The 27,970-nt window shown below is 50.3% G+C and overlaps 2 protein-coding genes and 1 pseudogene across 3 annotated transcripts; 1 reads left to right on the forward strand and 2 right to left on the reverse strand.

Annotated features, from left to right (window-relative positions):
* Window positions 1-2,405: 2,405 nt before the first annotated feature.
* LOC103701679 (uncharacterized) lies at window positions 2,406-5,174 on the reverse strand. Its single transcript, XM_008783839.6, has one exon. The coding sequence runs from the start codon at window positions 5,046-5,048 to the stop codon at window positions 2,661-2,663; it is 2,388 nt and encodes a 795-aa protein (XP_008782061.4). The 5' UTR covers window positions 5,049-5,174; the 3' UTR covers window positions 2,406-2,660.
* Window positions 5,175-9,664: 4,490 nt separating this feature from the next.
* LOC103701670 (NAC transcription factor 29-like) lies at window positions 9,665-14,078 on the forward strand (annotated as a pseudogene). Its single transcript, XR_016397986.1, has 4 exons — window positions 9,665-9,680; window positions 11,857-12,012; window positions 12,931-13,223; window positions 13,327-14,078. The product of XR_016397986.1 is annotated as an NAC transcription factor 29-like (transcript).
* Window positions 13,892-24,476, reverse strand: LOC148703094 (uncharacterized). Its single transcript, XM_089926790.1, has 3 exons — window positions 24,395-24,476; window positions 23,654-24,310; window positions 13,892-13,924 (listed from the first exon to the last, which is right to left on the reverse strand). Exons 2-3 carry the CDS (start codon window positions 24,287-24,289, stop codon window positions 13,892-13,894), a joined length of 669 nt encoding a protein of 222 aa, XP_089782916.1. The 5' UTR covers window positions 24,290-24,310; window positions 24,395-24,476.
* Between the last annotated feature and the right edge of the window lie 3,494 nt (window positions 24,477-27,970).

A 27,970-nucleotide genomic window follows, 5' to 3' on the forward strand; every position in this document is an offset into this window, starting at 1 on the left:
TAGATTTTGGATGTTTATTCAGGATCAAGGAATATAAATAATACCATCCGGCTAGCCTTTTTAAGTGAGCTCCTGTGCCCCAAACCTCTCACTTTGTTTCCTCAGGACCATCGTGAATGGTTTGTGCTATCTAGCAACTTTATGTTTTTGGAATTAGTTTCATGGGTTTGCTGCTGTTCTCCATTCAGCTTACCATCAGTTCTCTCATGGAGACCTCGGCTGCTAATGTGGAATCCAGAAGCAAGGACATGCAGCAAAGTTCGGGTAAAAGCAAAGATTAGCACAGCAACAGAAAACAGTGGCAGCAAATTTTTTTCTTCATTCCTCCCTTGCACACTACATCTTGCAACAAATGCAAGTTTTACTTTGAAGAAGCTCGCATCAATGCTTCGAATGCAAGATGACACATGAATAGGGCCAACTCTCTCAGACTCAGCTCGTTCATGCAGATGGAGTGTTCATTGAGGCAGAGGATCGCAGTTGCAGTGCCATCCTTCGATAAAAAGAGTGTGATCATAACAGATGGGAGGTCGATACCTCTCCCCCCTGTTCAGAGGATGTCATGGTCAGAATACTGAAAATGTGACCTGCCATTTCCAAATTGTTGCAGGTTTAAATGCTGCAGCTGGAGCTCATGACATGATGCACATGGCCATGAAAGTCTGTGAAGCTATTTGGAGGACTTTGTTACCTGGGTGGGCCTGAGAGCTTTTGTAGCCTCTAATGCTTAATTATCTTAATAAAACAAGAGTAGGTGAATTTTCTCCATCCACATATGTTGCTTTTGGCTTGGATAATTCCCTTCTGTTCTTATTTTCTCATTCTTTGTGTATTGAATGCCAAGAGCCCCTTTTCAAGTTTGTAAAGCTTCCGAGGTCGAGCAGTCTCGATTTCACTACTGGATTTGCGAACGAATGCTGGGGTGGATGGATTACCTGATCAACTCTTCTAATTTCCATACTAAGAGCTTCACATTCTCTACCTTGGCCACCCAAAGAAAGGGCACCTGAAAGGGCCCTTTGAGCGCTCAATGTTCGGTAGAGTTTAAAGGCATTGACCTCCACTTTGAATCCTAAAGCTGAAAGGCCAAAAAGTATTTCACGTAGTTAGACACGAAATAAAGCCATTGTAAAGCTGACAAAATTAGCTAATCCCGCTGCCAGAAAGCCAGGAGGTGGGTGTTCTTCACTGTTTTTTGACAGGATATCTGGCTGCAGTGCCAATCACTGAATGGACAATTGACTGCTGGCCTTCAGGCACAACAATCAAATCTATGAGAAAGCAATTTGACTTAACGTTGGCATGGGACCTGCAAGAGCTTGGATTCCCACTCGGTGGTGGGTCCAAATAATGTTTGTCTCTAAGCCTTTAAAACAAGGCATCAAACTGCTAGATTAGCCTTGTCCATCTAGGGACGAATACCCCTCATCATCTGGTGCTCGCTTCTTTTCTTTGGACTTGCTGCTGATTATAAGGGGACGCATGGGCCTTAGGAAACTGGTTATATATAGCAAAGAAATAAATGATATCATACGAGAAAAGCTGCTAAGGAGGATGGGCGTGGGCAAAGGGTGACGAGGATGATGGTAGAGAAGGATTCTCTGTATCACCTCCAAATCATAGATGGCATCCCTACTTCTTTTGCTTGGTCCTTGGCAGGCAAGAGAGTGGCAAATGTTGCCTTACACTGTATGCATCATATGGCTGCGCACTATACCAATTATTTCGTCTTCTTTCTAAAAGCCTCGTTTATCATGCACTCTGTTGCAGAAAAAGAAAGTTAAGATGATTGGCACGGTGCACAGCCATATTAGTGCATTGAATATAATTTTTTCATAAGATGGCTGTGCCATGGTGGATGCTTAGCGGCTAAGTCGCATCCTTCAGCGCACATCATGAGCATGAGTACCTCATTTTCTTTACTAGGTGTGGCTTAAATGGGTCACACTTTTGGCGAAAGAAAGGACATTAGTTTTGCGACTTGTGTACTTGTGGAATATTTGGTAGCCGAAACTATATGTAGGGTGGTTGCGGACAATAATTCTGTTTTGACAATTGAAAGTTGCTCTGCTGCGGTAGTTCTTGGGATAATTACCTCGAAATTGAAAAAAGCTCAGTTGTTTTGGGCCTCTGCAAACCAGATTCTTGTACGAAGCTCGTGAAAATAATTTAGAACTCGAGCAAATTTGCATGATATGTGCAATTTTGCATGAAATTTCAAGCTACTTGAATTCGATTTGAATAACCCTGCGATAAAAGAAAAAAATTCACCAAACGTTCTGCATGCCTTATTGGTTGCCAAAATGTAACTTAGATGCTTGGAAAAGAATATTTCATGGGACTTGCAGCCCTAAAATAAATTAAATTTAGATGCTTGGAAAGGAAAAAAAAAATTTTGCACGAGATTGCCAAAATGTAACTTGTTTTCCTTACTTTTCCTTCATCTTTTCCGCGTAAACAATGATCATGAAAACCTAAAACAAAGCTTCAACTACGCAGGATTTCCAGTAACAAGGAAAAGGTTATGGCTATTAAAAGTATTGTACGAAAGAGCAGCAACATAGGAAGCTGATTCATAGCATCACACGATTAAAGTAACGACAACATGGTTTCATACACGCACAATACCAAGAAAATATCCAGTGGCTTGGCAACTCGGCTCAGAAGCCGATCCCGGCCGCGCCGATGGGCCGATGCCCGTCCTTCCAGAAGCACGCATCCGGCGCCAGTCTCACCGACGACCTAATCGGCTCCGACTTGCACCGCGTCAGCACGAACGGCCCGTACGCCAACGCTGCCGCCGGCGGCGGCGGCGGCTTCGGCCCGGCGGGGTCGGCCACGCTCATTAGCTTCTGCTCGATGGCCGACGCGGTGGGCGGCACCGGTGGCGGAGGAGGCGGCGCGGCCTGGAGGAAAGCCGGCTTAGCGGGTGCCATCACCTCCTTATTCTCACCGCCCTCCACCCTTTCGGTCTTCGCTCTCTCTCCTTCGCCGCCTCCTCTTCCGCAGCAGCCGGCGCCGTCGCCTCCGCTATCTTTGGGGAGGTGGTGGTGGGGGCGCCAACGGAGGAAGTCGGTGCTGCAGACCCACGTCTCCTTGGAAACCTCCATTGAAAGCTTCGGCTCATACATCATTAGTAGAAGGCAGTCCGGCAGCTCTCTTCTCTCCTCCTCATCCCCTTTAACCCCTTCCTCTACCTTGCCATTCTCCTCTACTCTTCTTCCTCCTACATTTAGTTCGATTTCTTCTTCTTCTGTGGCCTTTGGCTTTTCTACTGCCTCGGCTTCTCTCGCTTCCTCTCCCACCACTGAGCTATCCTCTTTTTTCTTCTCCTCCTCCTCTTCATGGAGCGCATTCTCTTCTTCTGGTATGAGGTCTTCTTTATCAACGGAGAAGCTCCATCTTCGCTTACCTTCGATGGAGAAGCTGGCTCTTCTGGCTTCTCTCTCCTGGGAGAAGCTGTGCCTCCTCGCGTCCCTCGCTGTGGAAAAGCTGTGCCGCCTCTTTTCCTTGTTTCTCGAAGAGGAGCTGCGCCTCCTTCCTCTTTCCTTTGCTTTAGAAAGGCATTTGTGGTTGTCGGATCTCCTCTCTTCCTTGCCCATGGAAGAAGAGCAGCTGCTGGACCTTCTGCCTTTCTCCTCATCCCTTTCTTTTTCTTCTACTCTTTCAAGCATTTGCGTCTCCTCTGACTTCTTCAACAACGGAGCATTCTCCACATCTCTTGATGGGTTCCTCTGCACTTCAACACAGTCAGCTAAAGACCCTTCCTTTAGACTCTTTCTTCCATTCTCATTCCCATCTTGCCTCTCTTCACTTGACCTCTGTTTCTTCTCCTCGGCCGAGCTTCCCATTTCTTCAAGAGCTACACACAAAATCACACCTTGAGAGCTTTTCTCTTCTTGTGTCTCCTCTTTATCTACTACTCCTGTTTCTGGGCTCACTTTAGCAGCAGCAGCAGTGGCTGCTTCATCTCGCTCTGCTCCAACCTTTTCTCTATCCGCTTCTACAAGACCGAAGAGATGCTGCCCAACTTCAATATCAGCTTCTTCCCCCTCCTCCTCCTCTTCTTCGACTTCGACCTTGGTAGCTGGAGAACCCCAAAACCGGTTAGCCAATGCCGCCATTCGAACCGGATCGGACCTGCACCTCATCAGCAGCAAAGCATTCCTCGGCGGAATGCACGCACTCACCCTCGCCTCCTCCTCATCCCCCACCGCCAAGACCTCTTCTTTTTTCTCCGCCCCATCCACTTCCCTCTTCTCCCTCTCTCCAATCACCAAATCCAGCTCTCTTTTTCCCCTTTCTTCGATCACTAAACCCACCACCTCACCCCTCTTCCGCTCCTCCCCCTCCTGCATCGCCATCAAAAACCTTGCAAGCACATGCCCACAAGAGCTCGTATTCCTCTTCTCTTCGCATTCTCCTCTCTTCTCTTCCCCTGTTCTCGAGGAAGAGCAGGGAGAGCTTCCGCAGGGGAGGAAGCAATTGAACTCCGTCCCGAAAGCCCGCAACCCCTCGCAGATGCTCACCGGGAGCTGATACACCCATCTCTGGTTCTTTCTCGGCCAGCAGTCTTCATCTGTCCTCCCGAATCTCGCCTCTTTTCCGCTTCCCCTCTTCGACCTCGACCTCGCCATCGCCGCGGCTTTTGCCTGGGCCTTCTTCTTCTTGCTCTTCACCCTCACCTGGCCGATGCACGTCACCTTGGGGGAGGACGGCTCCGCCACCTCGAATGCACATCCCTTCCTCCTCGCCCCGCCGCCGCCGCTGCCGGCGGCTGCCACGGCCGGGAACATCGGAGACTGGCCGCCCTTGAGGCTCCCGCTGCTCCTCAGGCGCTTGCTCAGCGACGCGGACAACGTTGGCGCCGTCGGGTCCCGGCCCCGCCCGGGGCTGAGCAGGGACTTGGAGGAGGTGCCTCTCATGGCGGTGACGGAGGCGGAAGCTGCGAAAGAGGTGGACCGGGAGGCGAAGCTAAGGAAGAGCTCGCTGCCGCTCCGGTAGTACTCCGTCCTCTCTCTTCCTCCAGTTGTCTTGCTCTTCCTCATTTATGTGGCATATAGTGAAGAGTGCGAGACCGTGGTCCAAGCAAGCATAAAACATTAGGGTTTCCCTTCTTTCTTTAGGGCTCTGGTTGCCAGCAGGGCCTTTACAGATGCAGCTCATTAAATTGTGCAGGACCCAAGCCCACCTTATGCTCTCTTCTTTTTAAAATGCTTATTGCCAGAGTAAGCTTGTATGCTTGTATGAATGTTCTTTGCAGGTATAATTGCTAGCATCAGGCACATGAAATTGCCATAATTGATACAAGAGGAATGTAGTACTCAATGAAAGTTTATAACCCTATCAGACAATGCACACTATAAGGAAAAATAATAATAATTATGACCATGCATATAAAATATGGTTTAACGACCAAGTTCGTCTTAAAAGGTGGCAAGCCTATCAAACAAGTCCAAAAAAATAATCACGATTGGCAAACTGAGTATGCCATTATCTACATCCAGCTCGCAGTAAAGAACCATAACTCATTTTCGGCTCATATTCTCATATTCACATTGGATTGGGTAGAGGCACCCCAATCCCATTCTACAGGTATACTTAAATTTCTGAATCCATCCTACTCATTTAGAGTTAGATGGGGCAAACTGGGATGAATAGAAATAGGTAAAACTGCAGAATTTTTTTTTTTTTTTTTAGCATACAAATCAAAAAATAAAAGGAATGTAATGTTGAACTTCAGTACTTCACATAACGCATAAAACATAACAAATCCAATGTTCAATAAATAATATAAATAATAAATAGACATTATTTTTCAGGAAATCAAAGATAAAAATAATTATTTAAAGGGGATATTTTAAAAATATCTTAGGTAAGATTCGATGCAGGTATGCCATTACTCGTATCTATCTCGAACCGACCATGTGTTTTATTTTAAATATCTATCCCTGTCTAGGTGAATTTCATTGGTCATAGAGCCAATATGGCAGTCTTACTAACCGTGACTTTCTTTTGCTTCTTACACCAGCAGAAGATCTACGCTCAGCGCTAGCAATTATCTTGCTTCTTTTACACTCATTTTAGCTGGGGTCTTTCTTAGTCAAGTCTATCATTCATCACAGAAAGAAATAAAATACCTGCTGTGAGTTAATGAAACCAATGCTCTAACTTCTAAGATACTGGCATTCTGTAGTATCACTCTCCCTCGTCTCATGATTTTAATTGATATCCCATAACCAAGGGGAAAACGGAGCTGCAGCCTTTATTACCTCCTAGTCTAACGGGGAAATAATGGATTCCTTTTCACTTGCCAAACTGCCCAAGTTACAACACACAAATTTGGACACGATTGATGGGAATATAAAGGATCCCCAGAGTCCAATCAATTTGTCTTGTAGCGTCACTTTTTGACCCGTAGAGAGGACCATCCAATCCACTTAAGTGAGTGCGTGGAGAACGCAAGCTAAGCCATGCCTAAATGTTATCGTCTCACCCATTCTGTACCACTCTAGTCCAAGCATAGCATACTTAACTGCCGAATTTTGATGAGATACCATACATCACTCCTATTGTAATGGTACCTCATAAATGTCACTGACTTGCAATGACCAAACTCAAGCTTTGAAAATTCGAAGCAAGAAAGACTAGGATGGGTGATACATGGTCAACCTTTATTGTAGACAAACTATATCACTGCATAGCAATTACTACCACACAGTGTGTGTGTGTGTGTGAGAGAGAGAGAGAGCTCTTAGTTGGAATTTGGAGACCTGTCTAATACTAGTTCCCAGGAGTTCCAACAACACTTGCAATCGAGGTAAAGATAAAAGGCAGCTCCTCACTTCTCCATGTAAACTCTATATCCAGGCTTTGGTGGTGGTGCATGGCCAAGTACGTACCTTGCACCATTTTGTCATGTTATCCTTTGCTCACCAACAACGCCACCAATATAAACGAGTTGGTGTTGATCAACATTAAAACGCTTGAGGAAACACCACTGGGTAATGTGCGAATAATTAACATGGAGGAAAGAGGAGATGGTGTGGTCACATGGAGGGCGTGCCACGAAGAAAGGACCGGCAGAAAGTTCCAAAAAGGCTGTATGCCTGTGGACTCGCACATGAGGAGTGGAAGAAAAAGAGATAGCGAGCAGATCTAGGGCCAGTGAATACAATTAATATATAATGAGAAAAGAATTGGTACAAGGTGGCAAGAGGGAGCACATAAAGAGGTAAAATGGAGAGGAATCTTTGTGCGGTCTCCTCGATCTTCCGCCCATCCTCAATAAGTTGTAAAAGATGCCAACAGTACAGCCCTCATCTCCAAAAACAAAGAGAGCTAATGACAGCAACTTTCCCCTTGTTCTTTTTCTGAATACCGACGAAAACCTGAAGGACAGCTCATTTGTAGGGGACTTGGATTAAAGCCAGAAAAATAAGCTATCTAGCTCCCTCCTCTCTCACTGTTACTGATCCGCAAATCAAACTCAAGGCTGTGAGATAAGAAACATTGGTACAGAATAACTTATATTTTTGATTTGCTGTAATATAATTTCTCATAACTATAATCATGGAAACTTTAGTCCACTGGAAAAAAGAGGAGGCATCTCAAGGTTATCTTATAACCCTTGAGTAGTTATGCATGACATGAGCAATTGCCTAACATAATTATTTTTAATTTATACCTTTCTCTAAGAATATTTGAAGCATCAATTGAAAAAAATTTTCAGCAGGCTTACATTTATATCGACCCTAATTCTTCTTTCATTCCTAAACCCAGCCTCACCTGAAAATGCCTTAATTTGTTTGGAGTAATGGAAGGTTCCACAGTGTTTGTACATACAGTAGATATTCAAATAACAATTTTTATTTATCAAAAAGTATTAATTTCCACCTGTTCACTGTTTTACTGCTTGATAACCATTATTGATATGTGGTTCTTTTACTAGATTCAAATATTTCTTTTTTAGATTGTCTTCGTATAAAATTTTAAGTCTCTGCTTTATGTGCACTTGAGCAATGATAAAACCAAATAATACATACATTTTGTTGTCATTATTGTTCAGCAATTCTTAATAAAATGAACTGAAAATAAGCATCTCCGGGTTCTTTATTTATTAAAAAATCCTTATCAACGACCGGAATAGACAATGACCATGCTATTTCTATCACATTGACCGAGCAACTATGTCAAACGCTTGCACCGTTGGCATGACTTTTGCTAGGACTAATAAATGATGGTGCTGTCGTATCATATGCTGCATAAGGCTGTTTCGCGATACGGTTTATCCAGCAGTTCTCATTCATCAATGAGGCGAGGGCTATCGGCAGAGCTTCAAATTGACCACAGATCGGTACTTAGTTCTGAATGACCGAAGCACGTACCGTGCAGAGGCTCAATTAGCTGCGAAAGGTAAAACAGCAAGCAGCCTTTTCTTATCTTTAAACAACACGTCAAGTCGTAGCCGGCTTTCATCCGGTGACGGACACACATTCGTACCTTAGACGGTACAGCTGACCCACGTACTTATCCGCGGAACGAGAGACCGATGCAGAGGTACGAAACGAAGATCCCTTGAGATGGTAGTTCAAACGAATCATGCGTTTAGAAAAAGCTAACAGAACCGTAATTAGATATTTTTTTTATTGCCTGCTACTTAAAAAAACTGTCTATATATAAAAGAAAGGTAGTTGACTAATGCTTTTCATGATATATTATTTTTTGATTTTTTTAATTATATTCGTACATTGTATAATATTTTTATTTTTAAAAAAAATCGAAAATATAAATTACTTTGAGATCTATGCGGGGCGATCCAACAGTGGATTCCCACGAATCCCCTTCATGAAGCGAAGCGAGGGGCTTGAGAATATCCACATTTAATGAGCCAGTCATGCTGCCGAGTGGATTGCCAGCCATGCTTGCAAGGATGAAGCTGTATGAGCGCCAGGGGTCTGTTGTACCTGATGAGTTTGGAGACATGTTAACTCAAGATATTCTAGGCCGGTGCTCACCAGTTTGACTACTTTAAAAAATAAAAAAACCTGTAACATATTGGATGTTGTTCACTTATCAAATGAGGTTATATGTACTTAAAATAGGAGTCCAAGCTGATCTAGGGATCTCTCTCACCTTGTACACTATCTCTACTTTCTCTCGACAGGTTCGGCCATACATAATTACACAGTTAAGGTGTCAAGAGAGAGATCTTAGAAAGGGTGTTGGCCTAAGAATGTGAGACCTAAATGAACTTGTATGTCTGAGCCAGCTTCCAGCCGATCCCATGCACAACCCCAACGGTTTTGCTCCATGGTAGATTTTGCAAACTATTGGGCGTCACATGCCACAAAAACTCCAAATCACATCAGTTTCAGCTCCATGAAGGTGATTTTGGGCCATATACTTCAAGGCATCCGAATACCAGGCATGCAATAGTGAAGCCAACTTCATGGAACTTTTCCAAACACGTCCCTTGTCACGACTATCGATGCTAATTTTATCACATGAAGCTTGCGCCTCTGAGCCAATTAATCCACCAACCAATATGTTGCATCTAGAAATGGTCACGTCTTGGAACTCCATGCATCTCGGGGCTCCTTAATTCCAGCGCCACCTGTTAAGCTCGTTCTATCCCAAGTTCCCTCAATATTCTTACCGCCTGATGACTTTGTCGTCACGTTAAAGAAAGTCATCTTATTTAGCCAATTGCTGGAAGAAATTGTCACTGGAATATTGAAGACATTCTCATCCATTCAGCCGTAGGAACCCTGTTCCCTCTCAACAACGCCAAAGAACTTCATGTCCATGATATGGGAACATAAAGACTTTTTCCCTTGGTGCACTGAAGACTAGCAATGGCCATTGACAAACTTCTGATTAAGGGACAAAATGTCCTTGTAATAGCTTCTTTATACGCATAAACCATGCGGCCGGCCTAGGAAAATCCATTATGGTTATTTCAGACGAGTCAAATTAGCAAAAACAATTGGATAATTCAAAAGATTTATCCCGTGATCATTGTCGATAGATGTATAACCATGGTGCATATGGTTGGAGCCACCGAAGTCCCTGAGAGGGATGGACGCAACCTTTGTCGCTTTTATTCCCCATCAGGATCAGGATGCTGCGTTTGGAGGGAGTAACTATTGATTGTTCCTTTTCTTCCCCACAAAAGGATCGACCAGGTTCTGTGATACAGTAATACTAAATACTTTGAAGCCAACTGGCTGTGGATGAAGATGAGAAGAATACAACATCTATAATAAAGGGAAGATCTGTGATATTTTATACCATTTTGTGGCGGCATATAAGATAAAAGCAGTTACATGGTTCTTTCCAATTAATGGATTTGGAATCCCTTGATAATTCAAGCGAGGACTAAGCAGGAAGTCATGTCATGCTGAGGGCATATGATGTGCTCTTATATGCAATGCAGTCATGTTGACATGTGGTCGTGCGTTACACATATTATAAAACATCATCAGCTGTTCAAAATTTCAATATCTGATCCTTCAATATATTGCTTGTGAGCGGAGCAGGCCAGCATATAGAAGAATGTGCTTCAACATCCATATATAGGCTTAGTGTATGAGCCTGTGCTTTGAGAAATCCATGTACAAGGTAATACCAAAAATAATAATAATAAAAAAGCCATATACAAGCTTGTTGTTGAGCTGTGCTAATTTGTACATGAATAGCACAGTTTAATAGATGGTTGTACATCTACAAAGAGGTGATAGTGTTGCTTGTTACCAAAAAAAAAAAGAAGAGGTGTGTGTTGCCAATACCACCATGCAAGTGTTTCTTTAGAGCTTTTCTACACCAAACTTTCGATTTATTTACATCTATAATTGCTTACAAGGAAAATTCTTCCTTTATTGATTGCCACTAGGTGATTTAGTCTTTGTTGACCAGAAGTTTAATTCTCGGTCCATGATTCAAATGGTTGTTTTAGTCTAGTACCCCTCCCACTCAGTACATCACGAATACAATATTGAGCAAACATATGTGAAATTATATAAATACATGCAGAAATAATTGCAAGTGTGTACAATATCGATATAAGTATGTGCAATACCTGGTGCGTGCGTGGAGGTGGAGGACTAAATGTTAAATACTAAATTTTTAAGGACTGAATATAAAATAAAAGCGAACTGAAAAAATAGATGTAATAAAGTAATCTTGACCGGATATTATCACCCAACGAGAAGACAAGTAGCTAATAGATTTGCCTCCCGCTAATCACCACACAAGTAAAAATAAGTTGACCTTGACCGGATATTATCGCCCAATCAGAGGATGCGTAGCTGGTAGATATACCTCATGCATAACAACCACACTTTTATAATCAGAAGACATGTAGCTGGTAGATATACCTCATGCATAACGTAGCTGGTAGTAAAATTAAGTTGACCTTGACAGGATGTTACCACCCTATAAGAAGAGAGGCAGCCAATATATAATATTATTAATGTGGATTCTATCCTTATTAATGACCGTCGGATTATATATTTTACCACCTTCTTCCCAATTTTCTAGTTTTTGTCGTCCACGTACGTGTAACAAACCTACTGAGCATTATCCTCCGGGAGACTTTGGGATGCGCCCTTAGACGGTCAAAATTTTCCTTATTATAAGAAGCCTTTCGTTGCTGGGTATCAACACGACACCAACCCCAACCCCAACCCCATTTCCTCCATATAAAGGATCTGGAGATCAGGCCTCTCCAAAGCTTCACCTTAGCCCCTCCAATTCTTTCTGCTTCTCTTCTTCTTCCTCCTCGTTTACTTCCTTTTCTTCTTAAGTAAAATAAAGTTTAGCTCCATTAATTAATGGATGGGATGGGGTTACCAGGATCTCAACTCCCTCCAGGATTCCGATTCCACCCCACAGACCAAGAGCTCATCATCCACTACTTGAGGAAGAAGGTTACCTCTACTCTTACACCGGTGACCTCGATGATCATCGCAGACATCGATCTGTACAAGTTTAATCCATGGGAACTTCCTGGTGCTTCCTCTTCTCTCTTCTCCCATGTTAAAATATTGTCTTCATGCCTTTGAATGCGGCCAAAAAGTCGCCGGCATGATTGCCCGGCCCCTGTGGAGCCTTGTCTATGGAGTCTAGTCCAAGTGGTGTGACAAACGAGACTCTCTCGATGGTTGTTCTTGGATGATGGATAACAAAGAAAACATAGTTTTTTCACTTGAGAGAAGGTGGGTGCAATCTCATGCTTCTTTTAGCATTAAACTATATTTTCCTTACCTTCGTGGAGGAGCAACCTTTGATAGATCATAGATCCTTTAATAAGCATGTAGCCTGATTAAAAATTAGAGAGCGACAAAGAAAAAAGAAGGGAGAAGGAATTGGAAATGACCTTGCGAATGGTACCATATTGTGTGCAGCCTAGGTTGTAGGAATCTCCATTGCCTCGGGAATTAGAGGATTTTATTTGGTTCTAGATACGATAGCCATGCCTTCCACTAATCATACTCTTCCAGAATACCCCTTAAGAAACTCAACAATTAGATAACTGCCGAGAGTTATCCCAAAGCTCACTAATTCTCTCCTAACATAACCCTCCACACAACCATGCATGTTTTAAGGATACTCTATATCTAGGTTTGCTATTGTGAATGCGCTCCCTGCAAATTAACATGACCAGTGTTTCTATGTCTATTTGCATAGGAGATGTTTCATCTGACTCCTTTTGATGACCTCGCAGGAGTCCTTACTCAAGTTTATTGTTCACCAAAATATGGTTTTGTCGTGATTAAACTTCTAGTCGTCCCTGTACAAAGTTTTTTTTTGCCGAAAAACATTGTTATGTAATTTTTATTGATGTTGATATTTCTTTTAAATAACTAGAAACAGTACAAATTGCAACAGATAACATGGTTTTTTGCTGTTGTTGCCATCATGGCGCAGACAAGGCCCAGTTCGGCGAGGGAGAATGGTTCTTAATTCTACAGCCCCCGCGACCGGAAATATCCAAATGGCACCAGGCCAAACAGGCGGCCGCATCAGGATACTGGAAGGCCACGGGCACCGACACGCCCATCCTCACCGCTGGGGGTTCCCGGTGCCTCGGCGTCAAGAAGGCCCTCGTCTTCTACAAAGGCCGCCCCCCGAAGGGCTTCAAGACCGACTGGGTCATGCATGAATACCGCCTCCTCGATTCAAACCCCACCTGCTCACAGAAGCACAAAGGTTCCATGCGAGTAAGAAAACTTCTCTACATGTTATCTCCTTTAATGGTCCATCTCCAATGACCTCTTGCTCTCTATTTTGGAATCATCTAAAGAGACTTTGTTTTGGTTACAGCTGGATGACTGGGTCCTCTGCCGAGTCCGGCAAAAGGGTGCCATGCCACTAGAAACGGAGGAGAAAGACTCGAGTCTCCACGCTTCTCAACGTATAATAACCAACCAGTTCGCCGAGAGGCAAGTGACAACCGGGGAGAAGAGCAGCTTGTTTGTGTGGAGCGACTACCAACTCCTCTCGTACCTCGCGGGGTCTCGGGACGAAGGGAAGAGTGCATGCGAGAACTCGAACCGCCCCAAGTCCGCCAATTCCTCCGATCTTGACATGGCTCCGGGTGGATGTGGAGAGTCTCATGAGCTCCCACTGGTATCATCGGTGCTGGAGCCGATCAAAAGGAAGCTCTCCTTCGGGGCGTTGGACGAGCTCATGCTGCAGCCGCCGGGTAAAAGATTGAACTGTTCTAGCAGCGAGGGTGACGAGTCATCGCCAACAGGCTCGGTCTCGTTCGATCGAGTATACCCACAGTTTACGATAGGATTTCCTCCTTTTCTTCTTCCTCTCTTCTTCTGGGCTTCATGAGTCTCACTTTAAAGTTTACATATATCTTAGATATTTTTCAACCACATCATTGCGGAGAAGAGGAGGCAGATGAGACCGGCTGTACAGAGCAAGAAATATGTAAAATGTTAGCGATTGTGTTTGATGATAAATTTACTGAATGTAAACAAAAAAAAATGAAAATTGTGAGGAAATTAAGAACTGAGGGCTATCCTCTTCTTTAAATATTCCTTGTCTCAACTATTTTATGGGTGAGCCATTGATGAAGAGCTAACTGGCACCCCGATGAACTACAGAAATTTTGAATCTATCAGTAGCACGAAATTTCTCTCTTCCTCTCGTTCCTTTTCTTTTATTCCATTTCTTAGTCATATTAATACAGAAAATCACGCTATTGGGTGGGCTGGAGGGCTGCAACTGGTTGCCCTGTTTTTTTAAGATATCGCTTTAGAATTCCATGAAAAGAAAATGGAGTGCAATTATGGAATCAAAAAGCAATGCTGAAAGCTCATAATATGACAACTTATCGGTGATAAGATTGGAAAAAGCTTCTGTTGGGGGGAATAAAGTTTCCCCCCAAATGACATAAATGCCCCTAAGAAGCCGTACAACCTCCGACCCCGGACAGCCGAAGTCAGCGTCCGACCTCGGAACGCTCGGCCACAAGACGACCGACCCCGAAACCTCCGACCTAAGAGAAACCCCGATGTCCGAGGACCGTACTCTAACACCCCTCCGGCATTTATTGCGCATGGCCGCTGTAATCTTCCGGCACACTCAACAATAAATACGGATCTCCGGCTTACTCCATAATAAATGCGGATCTCCGGCTTACTCCACCAATAATGCGGATCTCCGGCTTACTCCATAATAAATGCGGATCTCCGGCTTACTCCACCAATAATGCGGATCTCCGGCTTACTCCATAATAAATGCGGATCTCCGACTTACTCCACAATAAATGCGCATGGCTCCTGACATCTACGGATCCCCAGCTCTCCACGGCAAATCGACCCAGCAGGGTCTAGTCGACTATGATAAGTCTCTGATCTCGGCCATACCGCCGACATCAGTGCAATGATTCGCCTGACCGAGCGCCGACCTGAACAACATGCCAAGCCGTACTACGGCCTCGCCCTGTTACATCACAGGTAAACCGACCCCCGCATATAAAAGGGAGCCTTGGCCTCCCAAGAGGGGATTGGAACATTCACACACCCAAAAATCACTGTTTATCTCCTTCTCCCCACTATTTACCCCCTCCCTGACTTGAGCGTCGGAGGGCCGGCGCCGGAGAACCCGGCCACCGGTTCGTGTGCAGGCACCCGGACGGAGGACGCCGCCAGCCAACGGATCGCCGCCCCGCTGCGAGGACCTGCTGTTCCTTCTCTCCGACCGCCCCGGACGGAGGACGCCGCCCGCCGACAGACCGCCGCCCCGCCGTGAGGACTAACAGTCGTTCCCTCTCCTCGACCGAAGATTGCCCCCGGGTCCAATTTCCAGCAACAGTTGGCGCTAGAGGAAGGGCCCCGAGTAGCAGTCATGAAGTTGAGAAGTAAGGGAACCTCTAACGTCTCCCGGCGTCCCCCGCAAAGTCCTGGACACTCCATCCAGAATTCTCCAACTCCGGCTGACCCAGCTCCTCAGGTCCAGCCGGAACAGTTCAATGCCCTGGCACAGCAAGTCCAGGCCCTGGCCGCCGCCGTTCAGGGCCTGCGGCGCGTGGAGGCTTTACCGGCACTTCCCCCGCAGGCCCAGGCCCCGCCGGAGTGTCTCCCCAACGGCCCGGTTCTCCCCAGCCAAAATTTGCATGGCTCCTCCAGAGCCAACAATGGAGAACGAGCTTCTCCCCGGAGAGAGTTACCGGGAGAAGGTTTCGACCGGAGACCCCAACTTTCTGAGGCGGAGTCAGCCCCGGATCACCGTGAGCTGGCGCAAACCACAGCGACAATCCCACGAGTGGGGGAGCTCGACCGAAAAGTCGAGCATCTGGAGCGCCAGATTGCGGCACTCCACAGCAAGAAGGCAAGACAGGAAGGGGACTTTGAGTTCACTACCAAGTCCCCCTTCTCCCGCCAGATCGAGGACGAGCCAGTTCCCGCGAGGTTCAAAATGCCTCAGGTGGAGCCCTACAGCGGAATCACCGACCCCCTCGACCACTTGGAGAGTTATCGGGCCCTCATGGCCCTACAAGGGTCCTCGGAGGCCATACTCTGCAAGGCCTTCCCAGCAACCCTCCGAGGGACCGCTCGGCTTTGGTTCTCTGGTCTGAAGCCGAACACGGTGTCCTCTTTTGAGCAGCTCGGCAGGCAGTTCGCCACCAACTTTGCTGCCAGCCGGCGCCAGCGACGAACATCAGACTCCCTCCTGGACATCAAGCAGAAGGAGGGGGAGTCCCTCAAAGAGTACCTGGACCGCTTTACCGCCGCCACATGGGAGGTTCGCGAGCTAGACCAGTCGATAGCCATGTCGGCTCTGAAGACTGGGGTCCGCTCCTACCGATTCCTCTTCTCCATCGAGAAGAGCTTCCCGGCCGACTTCACCGAAATGCTGGCCCGAGCCCGGAAGTACGCCAAGGCCGAGGAGGCAGTCGCCTCCAGGCGGGGGGCAATCGAGCCCACCTCGAAGAAGCGGAAGAAGCGCCGCGAGGAGCGCGGTCGACAAAGGAGCCGGTCTCCCCGCCGAGAGAAGAATCTCCCCAGACTGAGGAGCCCGCCCCGTCAGCAGGGGCGACCTCAGCAGAGGACACCTCCTCGTCCGAGGTCTCCACCACGGCCCCGGACGTACCAGGCGAGGTACGAGAACTATACACCCGTCAATGCTCCTCGGGCCGAGATCCTGATGGAAATTGAGGGTCGGGACTTCTTCCGACCCCCGCCTCCTATGCGAGACACGGGATTTTTCCGAAATTTCAGGAAGTACTGCCGCTTCCACCGAGATCGCGGGCACGACACGGAGGACTGCTTCCAACTCCGGGACGAGATAGAAGCGCTCATCAGACGGGGAGTACTCAACCGGTTCGTGAGGAACCGACATGAGGAAAGGAGGCCGGCGGAGAATGTCGCACCAACCGAAAATCCTGGCGGCAACAGGCCTATCGCCGGCACCATCAACATGATTGGGCGGACCTCGGCAGGAACAGCCGCCCAGGGAGCACCCCCGAAGCGCCCACGCACTGATGAAGTCATCTCGTTCTCGGACGAGGACTTAGAAGGGGTCGAGACCCCTCACGATGACGCTGTGGTCATCTCAATGATTGTAAATAGGTTTGATGTAAAGCGTGTCCTAGTTGACAATGGAAGCTCAGCCAACATTTTGTACTACCATGCCTACCAAAAAATGGGGTTGACAGAAGGACACCTCCGGAGAATCAATGCCCCGCTGGTCGGGTTTACCGGAGATGCGGTCCCGGTTGAAGGTGAGGCTAGCTTCCTTGTCACAGTTGGCCTCGCCCCCCGGGAGAGCACTGTGAGGACGGACTTCCTGGTGGTCCGTCTGCCCCCGGTCTACAACGCCATCCTTGGGCGCCCAGGGTTAAACGCCCTTCGAGCCGTGGTTTCAACTCGCCATTTGCTCATGCGGTTCCCCACCGGCCAAGGAGTGGGCGAGGTCCGCGGAGACCAACTGGTCTCCAAGCAATGCTACATGGCGGCCCACACAGTAAAGCAACCAGCCGAGGCACCAGACCGCCCGATGGGCCCTTCACTGCCCATAGAAACCCTCGATGCGAGGGACACCCTCTGGAAGAAGCAAGTAGAGCCCGGTGAGCTCCTTATTCAAATCCCACTACAAGAAAATTTTCCCGAGCTAACCGTGCAGGTTGGCTCCGGCCTCGGCGCCCATGAGAGAAATCGCCTCGTCAGCTTCCTGCGGGACAACGCTGACGTCTTCGCCTGGTCGCCCGCGGACGTGCCAGGAATTGACCCCGAGGTCATGGTCCACCGACTCCAGGTGAGGCCAACCAGCAGGCTTGTAAAGCAGAAGAAAAGAGGCTCCGCCCCTGAGCGACAACGAGCTGCGGCCGAGGAGGTGGACAAACTCCTCGGAGCCGGCTTCATCCGGGAGGTCTCCTACCCGGATTGGCTCGCCAATGTAGTCCTCGTAAAGAAGGCCAACAGAAAATGGCGTATGTGCGTGGACTACACCGACCTGAACAAGGCCTGCCCAAAAGACAGCTTCCCTCTCCCGAGCATCGACCAGCTCGTCGACTCCACTTCAGGACACCAACTGCTAACTTTTATGGACGCCTTTTCAGGATACAACCAAATCCGAATGGCGCCAGAAGACGAGGAGAAGACGGCCTTCATCACCGACAAGGGCACCTACTGCTACAAGGTGATGCCCTTTGGCCTGAAAAATGCTGGGGCCACCTATCAGAGACTGGTCAGCCAAATCTTTAAAGACCAGATCGGCCGGAACATGGAAGTCTATGTGGACGACATGCTGGTAAAGAGCCAAGCGGCAGAACACCACATAGCCGATCTCAGCGAGACATTCGCCAAGCTCAGAAAATACCAAATAAAACTCAATCCGGCGAAGTGCGCGTTCGGAGTCACCTCGGGCAAGTTCCTGGGTTTCATAGTGACCCAACGCGGAATTGAAGCCAACCCGGAGAAAATCCGGGCACTGCAAGAGATGTCGCCTCCAAAGACAGTTAAGGAGGTGCAGCGGCTCGCGGGGCGGGTAGCCGCCCTGGGAAGGTTTGTTTCTCGATCAGCCGAGCGTTGCCTCCCCTTCTTCAAGAGCCTCAAACGGCCGAAAGACTTCCGGTGGACAGAAGAATGCCAGCAAGCCTTTGAAGAGCTTCGGAGCCTTCTGGCCTCTCCTCCGCTGCTCACCAAGCCCCAGAAGGGCGAAATTCTTTACTTATATCTGGCCGTCTCCCCAGCTGCAGTAAGCTCGGTCCTCGTCCGGGAAGAAGACAAGCTCCAAAAGCCGGTCTATTACACCAGCCGGGTTCTCAGGGATGCTGAGACCCGATATTCTAAACTTGAGAAGACCATCTTCGCTCTCATCATCTCGGCTCGGAGACTCAGGCCTTACTTCCAAGCCCACACGATAGCTATATCAACCGACCAGCCTATGAAGCAGATATTGCAGAGGTCGAATCGTGCGGGGAGGATCGCCAAATGGGCGGTCGAGCTCGGGGAATTCGACCTAGAATATCGGCCCAGGCCGGCTATCAAAGCTCAGATACTCGCCGACTTCATCGTGGAGTGCACCCTTCCGGACGACCTCGAGCCGCCATCTGAGTCCGTGGAGGAGACCCCGAAGCAGCCATGGGTCCTGCACTCGGATGGGTCTTCGACCCCGGGGGGCAGCGGGGCCGGACTTATCCTCACCAGTCCAGATGGAGTGGTGGCCGAGCAAGCTCTGTGCCTCGAGTTCCCGGCCTCGAACAATGAGGCCGAGTATGAGGCTCTCATCGCCGGGCTCAAGCTGGCGAAAGAACTAAAAGTGGGAGACCTGACGGCCTTTAGCGACTCCCAGCTGGTGGTGAACCAGGTCCAAGGAGATTTTGAAGCTAAAGAGCCATCCATGCAAAAGTATCTCCAAAAGGTGCGGGAACTCACATCTGCCCTGAATTCTTTCAATATTCAGTATATTCCCAGAGCGGAAAACCTCAGGGCAGACCAGCTATCCAAACTGGCCACCTTCCGCATGAGCGAGCTTCCCAAGGGAACAGCGCTCGAGTATCTTCGGGTCCCCAGCACGGAGGAACCCGAGCCCACTATGTGCATCGACTCCGAGCCAAGCTGGATCGATGGGCTCGTCTGCTATCTTCAGGACGGAACTCTACCTCATGACGAGACGGAGGCTCGCCGAATCAAGCGCCAGGCTCCCCGGTATGTCTTGTACGAGAATAAACTCTATCGACAATCATTTACTTCTCCCCTTCTCAGATACCTCCGCCCCTCCGAGGCGGATTACGCCCTCCGAGAGGTCCATGAAGGGATCTGCGGAAATCACCTGGGGGGTCGAGCCTTGGCCCATAAGATCCTGCGGCAGGGATACTACTGGCCCACACTCCAGAAGGACGCAACGGATTTCGTCCGCAAGTGCGATCGGTGCCAACGAAACGCCAATATCCAGCGCCGACCTTCAGCTCTGCTGACCTCCATCATCGCCCCCTGGCCGTTTGCCCAATGGGGGATCGACATCCTGGGGCCCTTTCCCCTGGCCACCGGACAGAGAAAGTTCCTGGTCGTCTCCATCGACTACTTCACCAAATGGGTCGAGGCCGAACCTGTTGCCCGGATCACCGAGCAAAAGATGCGGGACTTCGTGTGGAAGTCTATAATCTGCCGATTCGGACTACCCCGTATCCTTATATCTGACAATGGTCGACAATTTGACAATGTTCATTTCAGGGAGTTTTGCTCTGAGCTCGACATTGATCATCGCTTCACCTCGGTTGCCCATCCCCAGACAAACGGGGAAACTGAGGTAACTAACCGAACTATTTTGCAGGGACTCAAAGCTAGGCTTGATCGGTCCAAAGGACAGTGGGTCGAGGACTTGTACAATGTCCTTTGGGCGTACCGGACCACGTTCCGACTGCCCACGGGAGAGACCCCCTTCAACCTAGCATACGGCACTGAGGCTGTCATCCCATTGGAGATCGGCTTGCCTTCTCTGAGGGTGGAGCATTACGACCCCGATACCAATTCCTCCCAGCTCAGGAGCAATTTGGACCTCGTCGAAGAGACAAGAGAGGTCGCCCGGGTGCGCATGGCGAGATATCAACAGCGAACGGCCCAATACTACAACTCCAGAGTTAAGCCCAAGCTCTTCAAAGTAGGGGACCTCGTCCTCAGGAAAGCCGAGGCTTCTCAACCAACCGAGCAAAGAAAGCTCGCCCCAAACTGGGAAGGACCGTATCAAATCGCCCGGGTACAACGGCCAGGGGCGTACAAATTGAAGTCCCTGGAAGGGACTCTGATCCCACGAAGCTGGAACTCCGAGAATTTACGAATGTACTACCAGTGAAACCCCAAGGGGTTCAAGATAATCAGGATAATGGACTCAGCTCCTTTTTCTGCAAATATTTCTCTCATTTTGATGACTGTAATCCTCTTCTAATATTGGGTCGTCTGTGATCCTCAGATCCCCCGGCCAAAATCGGGATGCCTCGAGGCTCGACCGTAGAGTCCCAAACTCCCTCGACCTCGGGAAGAATCGCAGGACGGTGAAACGTCGACTGGTGCAAGATTCCTCGACTAAGGTCGAGATGCCCCGAGTGTCGACAGTGCGTGCCCAGACCCCTCGACACTTCGGGAAGACGGGGTAGTACCTTCGCAGTCCCCCGTGGCGCTCGACACCAACAACGGGTAGTACCTTCGCGGCCCCCCGTAGCGCCTCCTCGACTAAGGTCGGGATGCCCCGAGGGTCGACCGTAGAGAACCAGACTCCCTCGACCTCGGGAAGGCGCCGTGAGGGGTGGAAAGGGTGGCTCCACCCGGGGCGCCACAAAGTGGACCCCCGGGAGCGGTCGACGATCCCCGATCCCCGAAGCGAGCGATCCCTCGACTAAGGTCGGGATGCCCCGAGGGTCGACCGTAGAGAATCAGACTCCCTCGACCTCGGGAAGCGTCGCCGGTCGGTAGAGCGTGCCCAGACCAGCCGACCTGACGAACGATCCCTCGACTAAGGTCGGGATGCCCCGAGGGTCGACCGTAGAGAACCAGACTCCCTCGACCTCGGGAAGGCGCCGTGAGGGGTGGAAAGGGTGGCTCCACCCGGGGCGCCACAAAGTGGACCTCCGGGAGCGGTCGACGATCCCCGATCCCCGAAGCGAGCGATCCCTCGACTAAGGTCGGGATGCCCCGAGGGTCGACCGTAGAGAACCAGACTCCCTCGACCTCGGAAAGCGTCGCCGGTCGGTAGAGCGTGCCCAGACCAGCCGACCTGACGAACGATCCCTCGACTAAGGTCGGGATGCCCCGAGGGTCGACCGTAGAGAACCAGACTCCCTCGACCTCGGGAAGGCGCCGTGAGGGGTGGAAAGGGTGGCTCCACCCGGGGCACCATAAAGTGGACCCCCGGGAGCGGTCGACGATCCCCGATCCCCGAAGCGAGCGATCCCTCGACTAAGGTCGGGATGCCCCGAGGGTCGACCGTAGAGAACCAGACTCCCTCGACCTCGGGAAGCGTCGCCGGTCGGTAGAGCGTGCCCAGACCAGCCGACCTGACGAACGATCCCTCGACTAAGGTCAGGATGCCCCGAGGGTCGACCGTAGAGAACCAGACTCCCTCGACCTCGGGAAGGCGCCGTGAGGGGTGGAAAGGGTGGCTCCACCCGGGGCGCCACAAAGTGGACCCCCGGGAGCGATCGACGATCCCCGATCCCCGAAGCGAGCGACCCCTCGACTAAGGTCGGGATGCCCCGAGGGTCGACCGTAGAGAACCAGACTCCCTCGACCTCGGGAAGCGTCGCCGGTCGGTAGAGCGTGCCCAGACCAGCCGACCTGACGAACGATCCCTCGACTAAGGTCGAGATGCCCCGAGGGTCGACCGTAGAGAACCAGACTCCCTCGACCTCGGGAGGTATCACAGGTCAGCAAAGCATCCACGAACCCGCCGACCTGATGTGAGATCCCTCGACCAAGGTTGAGGCGCTCCGAGGTCCGACCATAGGGTCTTAAGCCCCCTCGATCTCAAAAAGGGCTACAAATCAACAGAGCCTCCCCAGATCCTCTCAACTCCGGCAGGAGTCGCCGGGTCCATGGGAATCCCGAGCCCCTTTTACAAGTCAAAAATGACTCCGGAGGTCGACGAGGAAGGGAAGCGACCTACTCCACCATGCGAAGCATGACCCCGAGAATGCAAGAGGTACACCCAACTAGACGCCCTCCTTGTCAAATTTTATCTACATATTGCCGAGCGGGATCTCGTCCAATGTTGGAGTCTTATTTTGCCCCAAAGCCGGGCTTCTTCGCTGGGTCGGCTTAAGACCGACCTCCCAACCTCATTATGCCTGCTCTGTTCGTCAAGTCTCCGCAATCCGTACTAAGGCTTCATAAAGTAGGGCCCAACTCGGCTCTTCTAAGTAAACTCCGACGTCCAGCTGAGAAAGTGGTCCCGGCCACGAATGTACCAGCCAAGCACAGGTACCAAGGCGATCTTTGGGAATCCCAGCCTTGTTCACCGAAATCTCGGCAGGGTCCGAGAACGATAACTATGAAAACCTTCGGCAATAACTTGTTTATTAGCCCGCGCTCCCTATGAGAGGTTCGGAGTTGAGTTCGGAAACCCGACTAAACTCCCCGAATAGCGGCACGAATAGACCTATTCCGGTCCCACTTGAAGGGCTAAGGCTCGACCTCGGTACCTTAAGATTTTCCTAAAGGCCAAACGTGGCAACTCCCACGACTCTAAGATCCGAGTTATAGGACTTAGAGAAATTTTCTAGAAACCTAAGCTCGGAGCTCCCTTTGGTCGAGACGACTGGAATCCGAGAAGGCTAAGATATAGCCAGGGAAAAGGGCAGCTTCGTTAAGCAGCCCAAAGATTAAAATACGAAGTTAGAGGTCGTCGAGGCGGTTAGCTAAGGTTCTAGCCTCATCCACGACAACAGAGGGAAAGATGAACACAGAATGACAAAAACATTTCTTCATTAACAAAGGGCCGGAAGGCCAATTACAAAATTGGAAGTCGGCCACTCAAGGGCCGACCCCGGATACAATGAAAAAGAAAAGAAAAATATGCTTAAGTCCTAAGCGGCGGGAGCCACATCCGGGGGGTCATCCGGCACATTGATGACCTCATGATCTTCCTCCGGAACAGGCTCGGGGCCGGGAGCAGGAGCTTCGGGCGCCGCCTCCGGGACAGCATCGATCTCGGCCGCCGGAGCCGCTTCCATGACACCGTCCGCCTCGGCTACCCCCGTCGAAGGCTCGGCGGGGTCCTGCTCGTATATTCCCGCCTCGGACGTCAGGATGGCAGGAAGGGCTTGCACGTCGGACCCCCAGCCCCGGTCCTCCCTCGGACGGACCGTCGAGAAGTCGTACTGAGGGCAGTACCGGCGCACCTGCTCCCGGAAGTTCTCGAAGCCTCGAAGGAAACCGTCGACCGTCTCCTCCTCCAACATGTCGCGGAACTCTTGCGACTCTTTGAAGAGTTCCACAGCATGCTCGGCTCGTTCGAGGGCCCTCCTCTCCCGGGCCTCAAGTTGCCCGAGTCGGAGGCGCAAGACCCCCTCCTCATACTCGAGGGCCGCGACCCTGGCCTGGACCTCCCCTAAGCGCGCCTCCGTGCCGCGCATGGTTGCCCTGGTCAGGGCATGAGCCGCCTTCTCCTCCTCGAGCGCCCCCACCATGGCAAGGCGCTCAGCCTCGGTGGCTGTCCACCGAGCCTCGGCCGCGGCCAACGCCGCCTCCAGCTCGGCGACTCTTTTCTTGGCCGGCTCCAGTTGCTGGCCGAGCTGTTGAACTTCTTCCCGATACCCATGGGCGATGAACGCCATGGTGTCGAGCTCGAGAATATGCTGAAAAGAAAGAAACGAGGGTATTGTGAGTTGAAAAGCACATATGTACGCTAAAAACTCGGGGAAATTAAGAAGAAAGCTTACCCGGGCGGTGTTGCAGTAAGCACTGCCGACGACCTCCTCCAGCGAAATACCCCGGAACACGGCCCGGTCCGCTGGAAGCACCGCACGCCGCAAGATGGAGCGTGCGACCTCGGCATCTTGAAAGGCCGAGCGCCCCTCGGGAATAGAAGAGTCCGGCTCGGCCGACTCTTCTCGGAAAGCCCGAGAAGAGCTCGGCACGATCGAACCCGAGGTCCCGGAGCCGCTCGCCTCGGTGCCTCGGGTAAGCCCGGGTCCTGGCTGCTGCGGCCGGACCACGGACGGCTCCCCCCGCTGGGAAAGGGGGGTAGGGCAAGGAGGGACCGACGGGCCCGCATCACCAACAACCCGCTCCCGCCTCGGGTCGGCTGCAGGGGCCCCCGCCTCGGGGCCACTCGTCCCGGCCGACGAAGAAGCGCCGTCCGTCCTCGCCCTCTTTCGAGGCTGGGGCACAGCACCCTCGGCCTCGGCCTCTCGCCTCCTCAGGCGAGAGAAAAGTGATGTGTTGCTGGTCGGCATGCGTGGAATATCTGAAATCAAGAATTTTGTTAAGAGTCAGACCAGTGACCGTAAAGACGGAGAACAAGAAATAAATAAATAGAATAATGCAACCGCCCTTACCCTCGGGGCGCGCCGAGCTCAGACCCACGCTCGCCAGGGCGTCCTCCCGCAGGAGCTCGGTCAGGTCGTTGCCCCTCCCGAGGGCTCGCAAAGAGTCCAGGGTCCTCAGCTCCCTCCCCGTGGGCTCGGAGAGTTTGTTGAGGGCCTTCAGCCGAGGGTGTCCCCACGTTGGCTCGAACCCCCAAGGCGCCGCAGACGCCAGAAAGAAAAACTTCCTCTTCCACTCGTGAATCGAGGAAGGGGCGCCCCGGAAGAGTGACATACCGCCCCGAAAGGCGAAATATAACCACCCTACGTCCGCCGGGTTTTTCTTTAACAGAAAACACCGGCGAAAAAGACCTACCGAAATCGGGATTCCGTGCCCGAGGCACAGGGATAAAAACCCGATTATGGTCCTCCATGAGTTCGGAGCCAACTGCGCCGGGACGAGTTGGTACTCGGCCAGCAAGTTGCTCACGAACTCATGGGCGGAAAAATGCAGGCCCGCCCAAAGTGTCTCGCGGTAAACCGCGATCCGACCTGGGGGCGGCTGCGTCACCCTGTCTTCCGGCCCTGCGGTTTCAAGGCGAAACCCGGGCTGGAAGAAGAAACGGGAGCGGATTAACTCCAGCTCCTCTTCCGACAGACTCGACCCAACCTCTTCGGGACCGGAACCCATTCTCACGGAAGAGTGGAGCAAAAGTTAAGAGTAGAAAATGGAAGTTGACGAGGAGGAGAAAAGAGGAAACCCTAGTGAAAACGGGAAGAAAACCTACTGGACATTGCCGGAAATCGCTCCGGGCACCACCGGCAAGATTCAGCTGAGGGAGGAAGCAGGGGGGAAAGACGACGAAAATAAGAGGCAGCCAAACAAGACCTTTAGGGCAGACTCGTGGGGTTTATATAGACCCCCCTGACGGCCCAGATCGACGGGGTCGGTTCCTATCCCCCCGACCGGGTTGCGCCACGTGTCGACCTCGGAAGCCGAGGCACCGTATTCACTCCGGTTTAATAAATCGGATACGAAATCGAAGCGTTGTCCCATCGGATCTCGGGGCCTCATCATGGGTCCACAGAATCAAATCGTCTTGAGGAACGAGCGGACGTAACCCCCGCTCCCCTCGTTTAATAAGATCTAGGACACGTGGAGCCCCGATGAGGCCTCCACTTCTTCGGAATTATGACCCAGTAACATGAAATCGAAAGCGTCCGACCTCGGGTCGCGCCGCGTGTCCGTTTCAAACTCCGTAACGGCACACTCATTAATGAGCCAGAAACGTCGATTACGGAATCGAGACACCGCCTCGACGAGCTCGAGGTCCCCCATCATTAATCCGCCGTAAAATGATCCTGGCGATTCAAGAAGCATGATGATACGAGCTCCATCATTAGCTCACCGAATAAAGCAGCCTCGAGACGCCAAAGGGCGCATATCTCACCATGAAAGCTCCGGAAAGCACAAGGGGGCGGGCGAGACCTTCCCCCCAACCTTAGTGACAGACTTTACTTCCCACGTCCGAGCCCCACAAGTCGCTCGAACTCGGAAGTCGGGGGTAGTGTTGGGGGGAATAAAGTTTCCCCCCAAATGACATAAATGCCCCTAAGAAGCCGTACAACCTCCGACCCCGGACAGCCGAAGTCAGCGTCCGACCTCGGAACGCTCGGCCACAAGACGACCGACCCCGAAACCTCCGACCTAAGAGAAACCCCGATGTCCGAGGACCGTACTCTAACACCCCTCCAGCATTTATTGCGCATGGCCGCTGTAATCTTCCGGCACACTCAACAATAAATACGGATCTCCGGCTTACTCCATAATAAATGCGGATCTCCGGCTTACTCCACCAATAATGCGGATCTCCGGCTTACTCCATAATAAATGCGGATCTCCGGCTTACTCCACCAATAATGCGGATCTCCGGCTTACTCCATAATAAATGCGGATCTCCGACTTACTCCACAATAAATGCGCATGGCTCCTGACATCTACGGATCCCCAGCTCTCCACGGCAAATCGACCCAGCAGGGTCTAGTCGACTATGATAAGTCTCTGATCTCGGCCATACCGCCGACATCAGTGCAATGATTCGCCTGACCGAGCGCCGACCTGAACAACATGCCAAGCCGTACTACGGCCTCGCCCTGTTACATCACAGGTAACCCGACCCCCGCATATAAAAGGGAGCCTTGGCCTCCCAAGAGGGGATTGGAACATTCATACACCCAAAAATCACTGTTTATCTCCTTCTCCCCACTATTTGCCCCCTCCCTGACTTGAGCGTCGGAGGGCCGGCGCCGGAGAACCCGGCCACCGGTTCGTGTGCAGGCACCCGGACGGAGGACGCCGCCAGCCAATGGATCGCCGCCCCGCTGCGAGGACCTGCTGTTCCTTCTCTCCGACCGCCCCGAACGGAGGACGCCGCCCGCCGACAGACCGCCGCCCCGCCGTGAGGACTCACAGTCGTTCCCTCTCCTCGACCGAAGATTGCCCCCGGGTCCAATTTCCAGCAACAGCTTCTATTCTCGTTGCAAAATTTGTTGGCTCTGCCATATAAATACATGCTTAAGATGACTACAGAAAGCATACGCAATTGAGAAGCATGCATGTAGGCAATTCATGATGGGATAACATGCATCTGTAGCTATCTCACATTCTTTATTTACTTTTGAGTAATCATTATATTATTAATGTGTTACTTCTCTCTTCCAAGCATACATTGTAGTGATCTCCACCAGCATGCCCAAGTTTTATTTTGTTTTTGGATATCTCCATTTCAGTAGTTTGGAATTTAAAATTCAATATTCATATTTACGAGCTACTGTCTATTTTTTTTAAAAAAAAGTTCTAATAGCATTATCATATAAAAAATGATTAAATTCACTTTGTACTCATGCTTTCCTAAAATAGAAACAAATGTAATATATTAAAAAAATAAATAAGACATAAGATCATGAGAATATTATCTAAAAATTTATGGA

Source organism: Phoenix dactylifera, chromosome 12, assembly GCF_051530095.1.
Source record: "Phoenix dactylifera cultivar Ajwa chromosome 12, Ajwa_hap1_PhDact_Kaust_v1.1, whole genome shotgun sequence".
In the NCBI taxonomy this organism is placed as follows: Eukaryota; Viridiplantae; Streptophyta; class Magnoliopsida; order Arecales; family Arecaceae; genus Phoenix; species Phoenix dactylifera.

What these genes read in the sequence shown, in the direction of transcription:
- LOC103701679 (XM_008783839.6), bottom strand. Translation starts at nt 5,048, where the DNA reads ATGAGGAAGAGCAAGACAACTGGAGGAAGAGAGAGGACGGAGTACTAC.
- LOC148703094 (XM_089926790.1), bottom strand. Translation starts at nt 24,289, where the DNA reads ATGGCGTTCATCGCCCATGGGTATCGGGAAGAAGTTCAACAGCTCGGC. An exon ending in CGGCGGCCGAGATCGATGCT is followed by an intron (nt 13,925 to 23,653) that starts GTCCCGGAGGCG and finishes TGCTCTGTACAG; the next exon opens with CCGGTCTCATCTGCCTCCTC.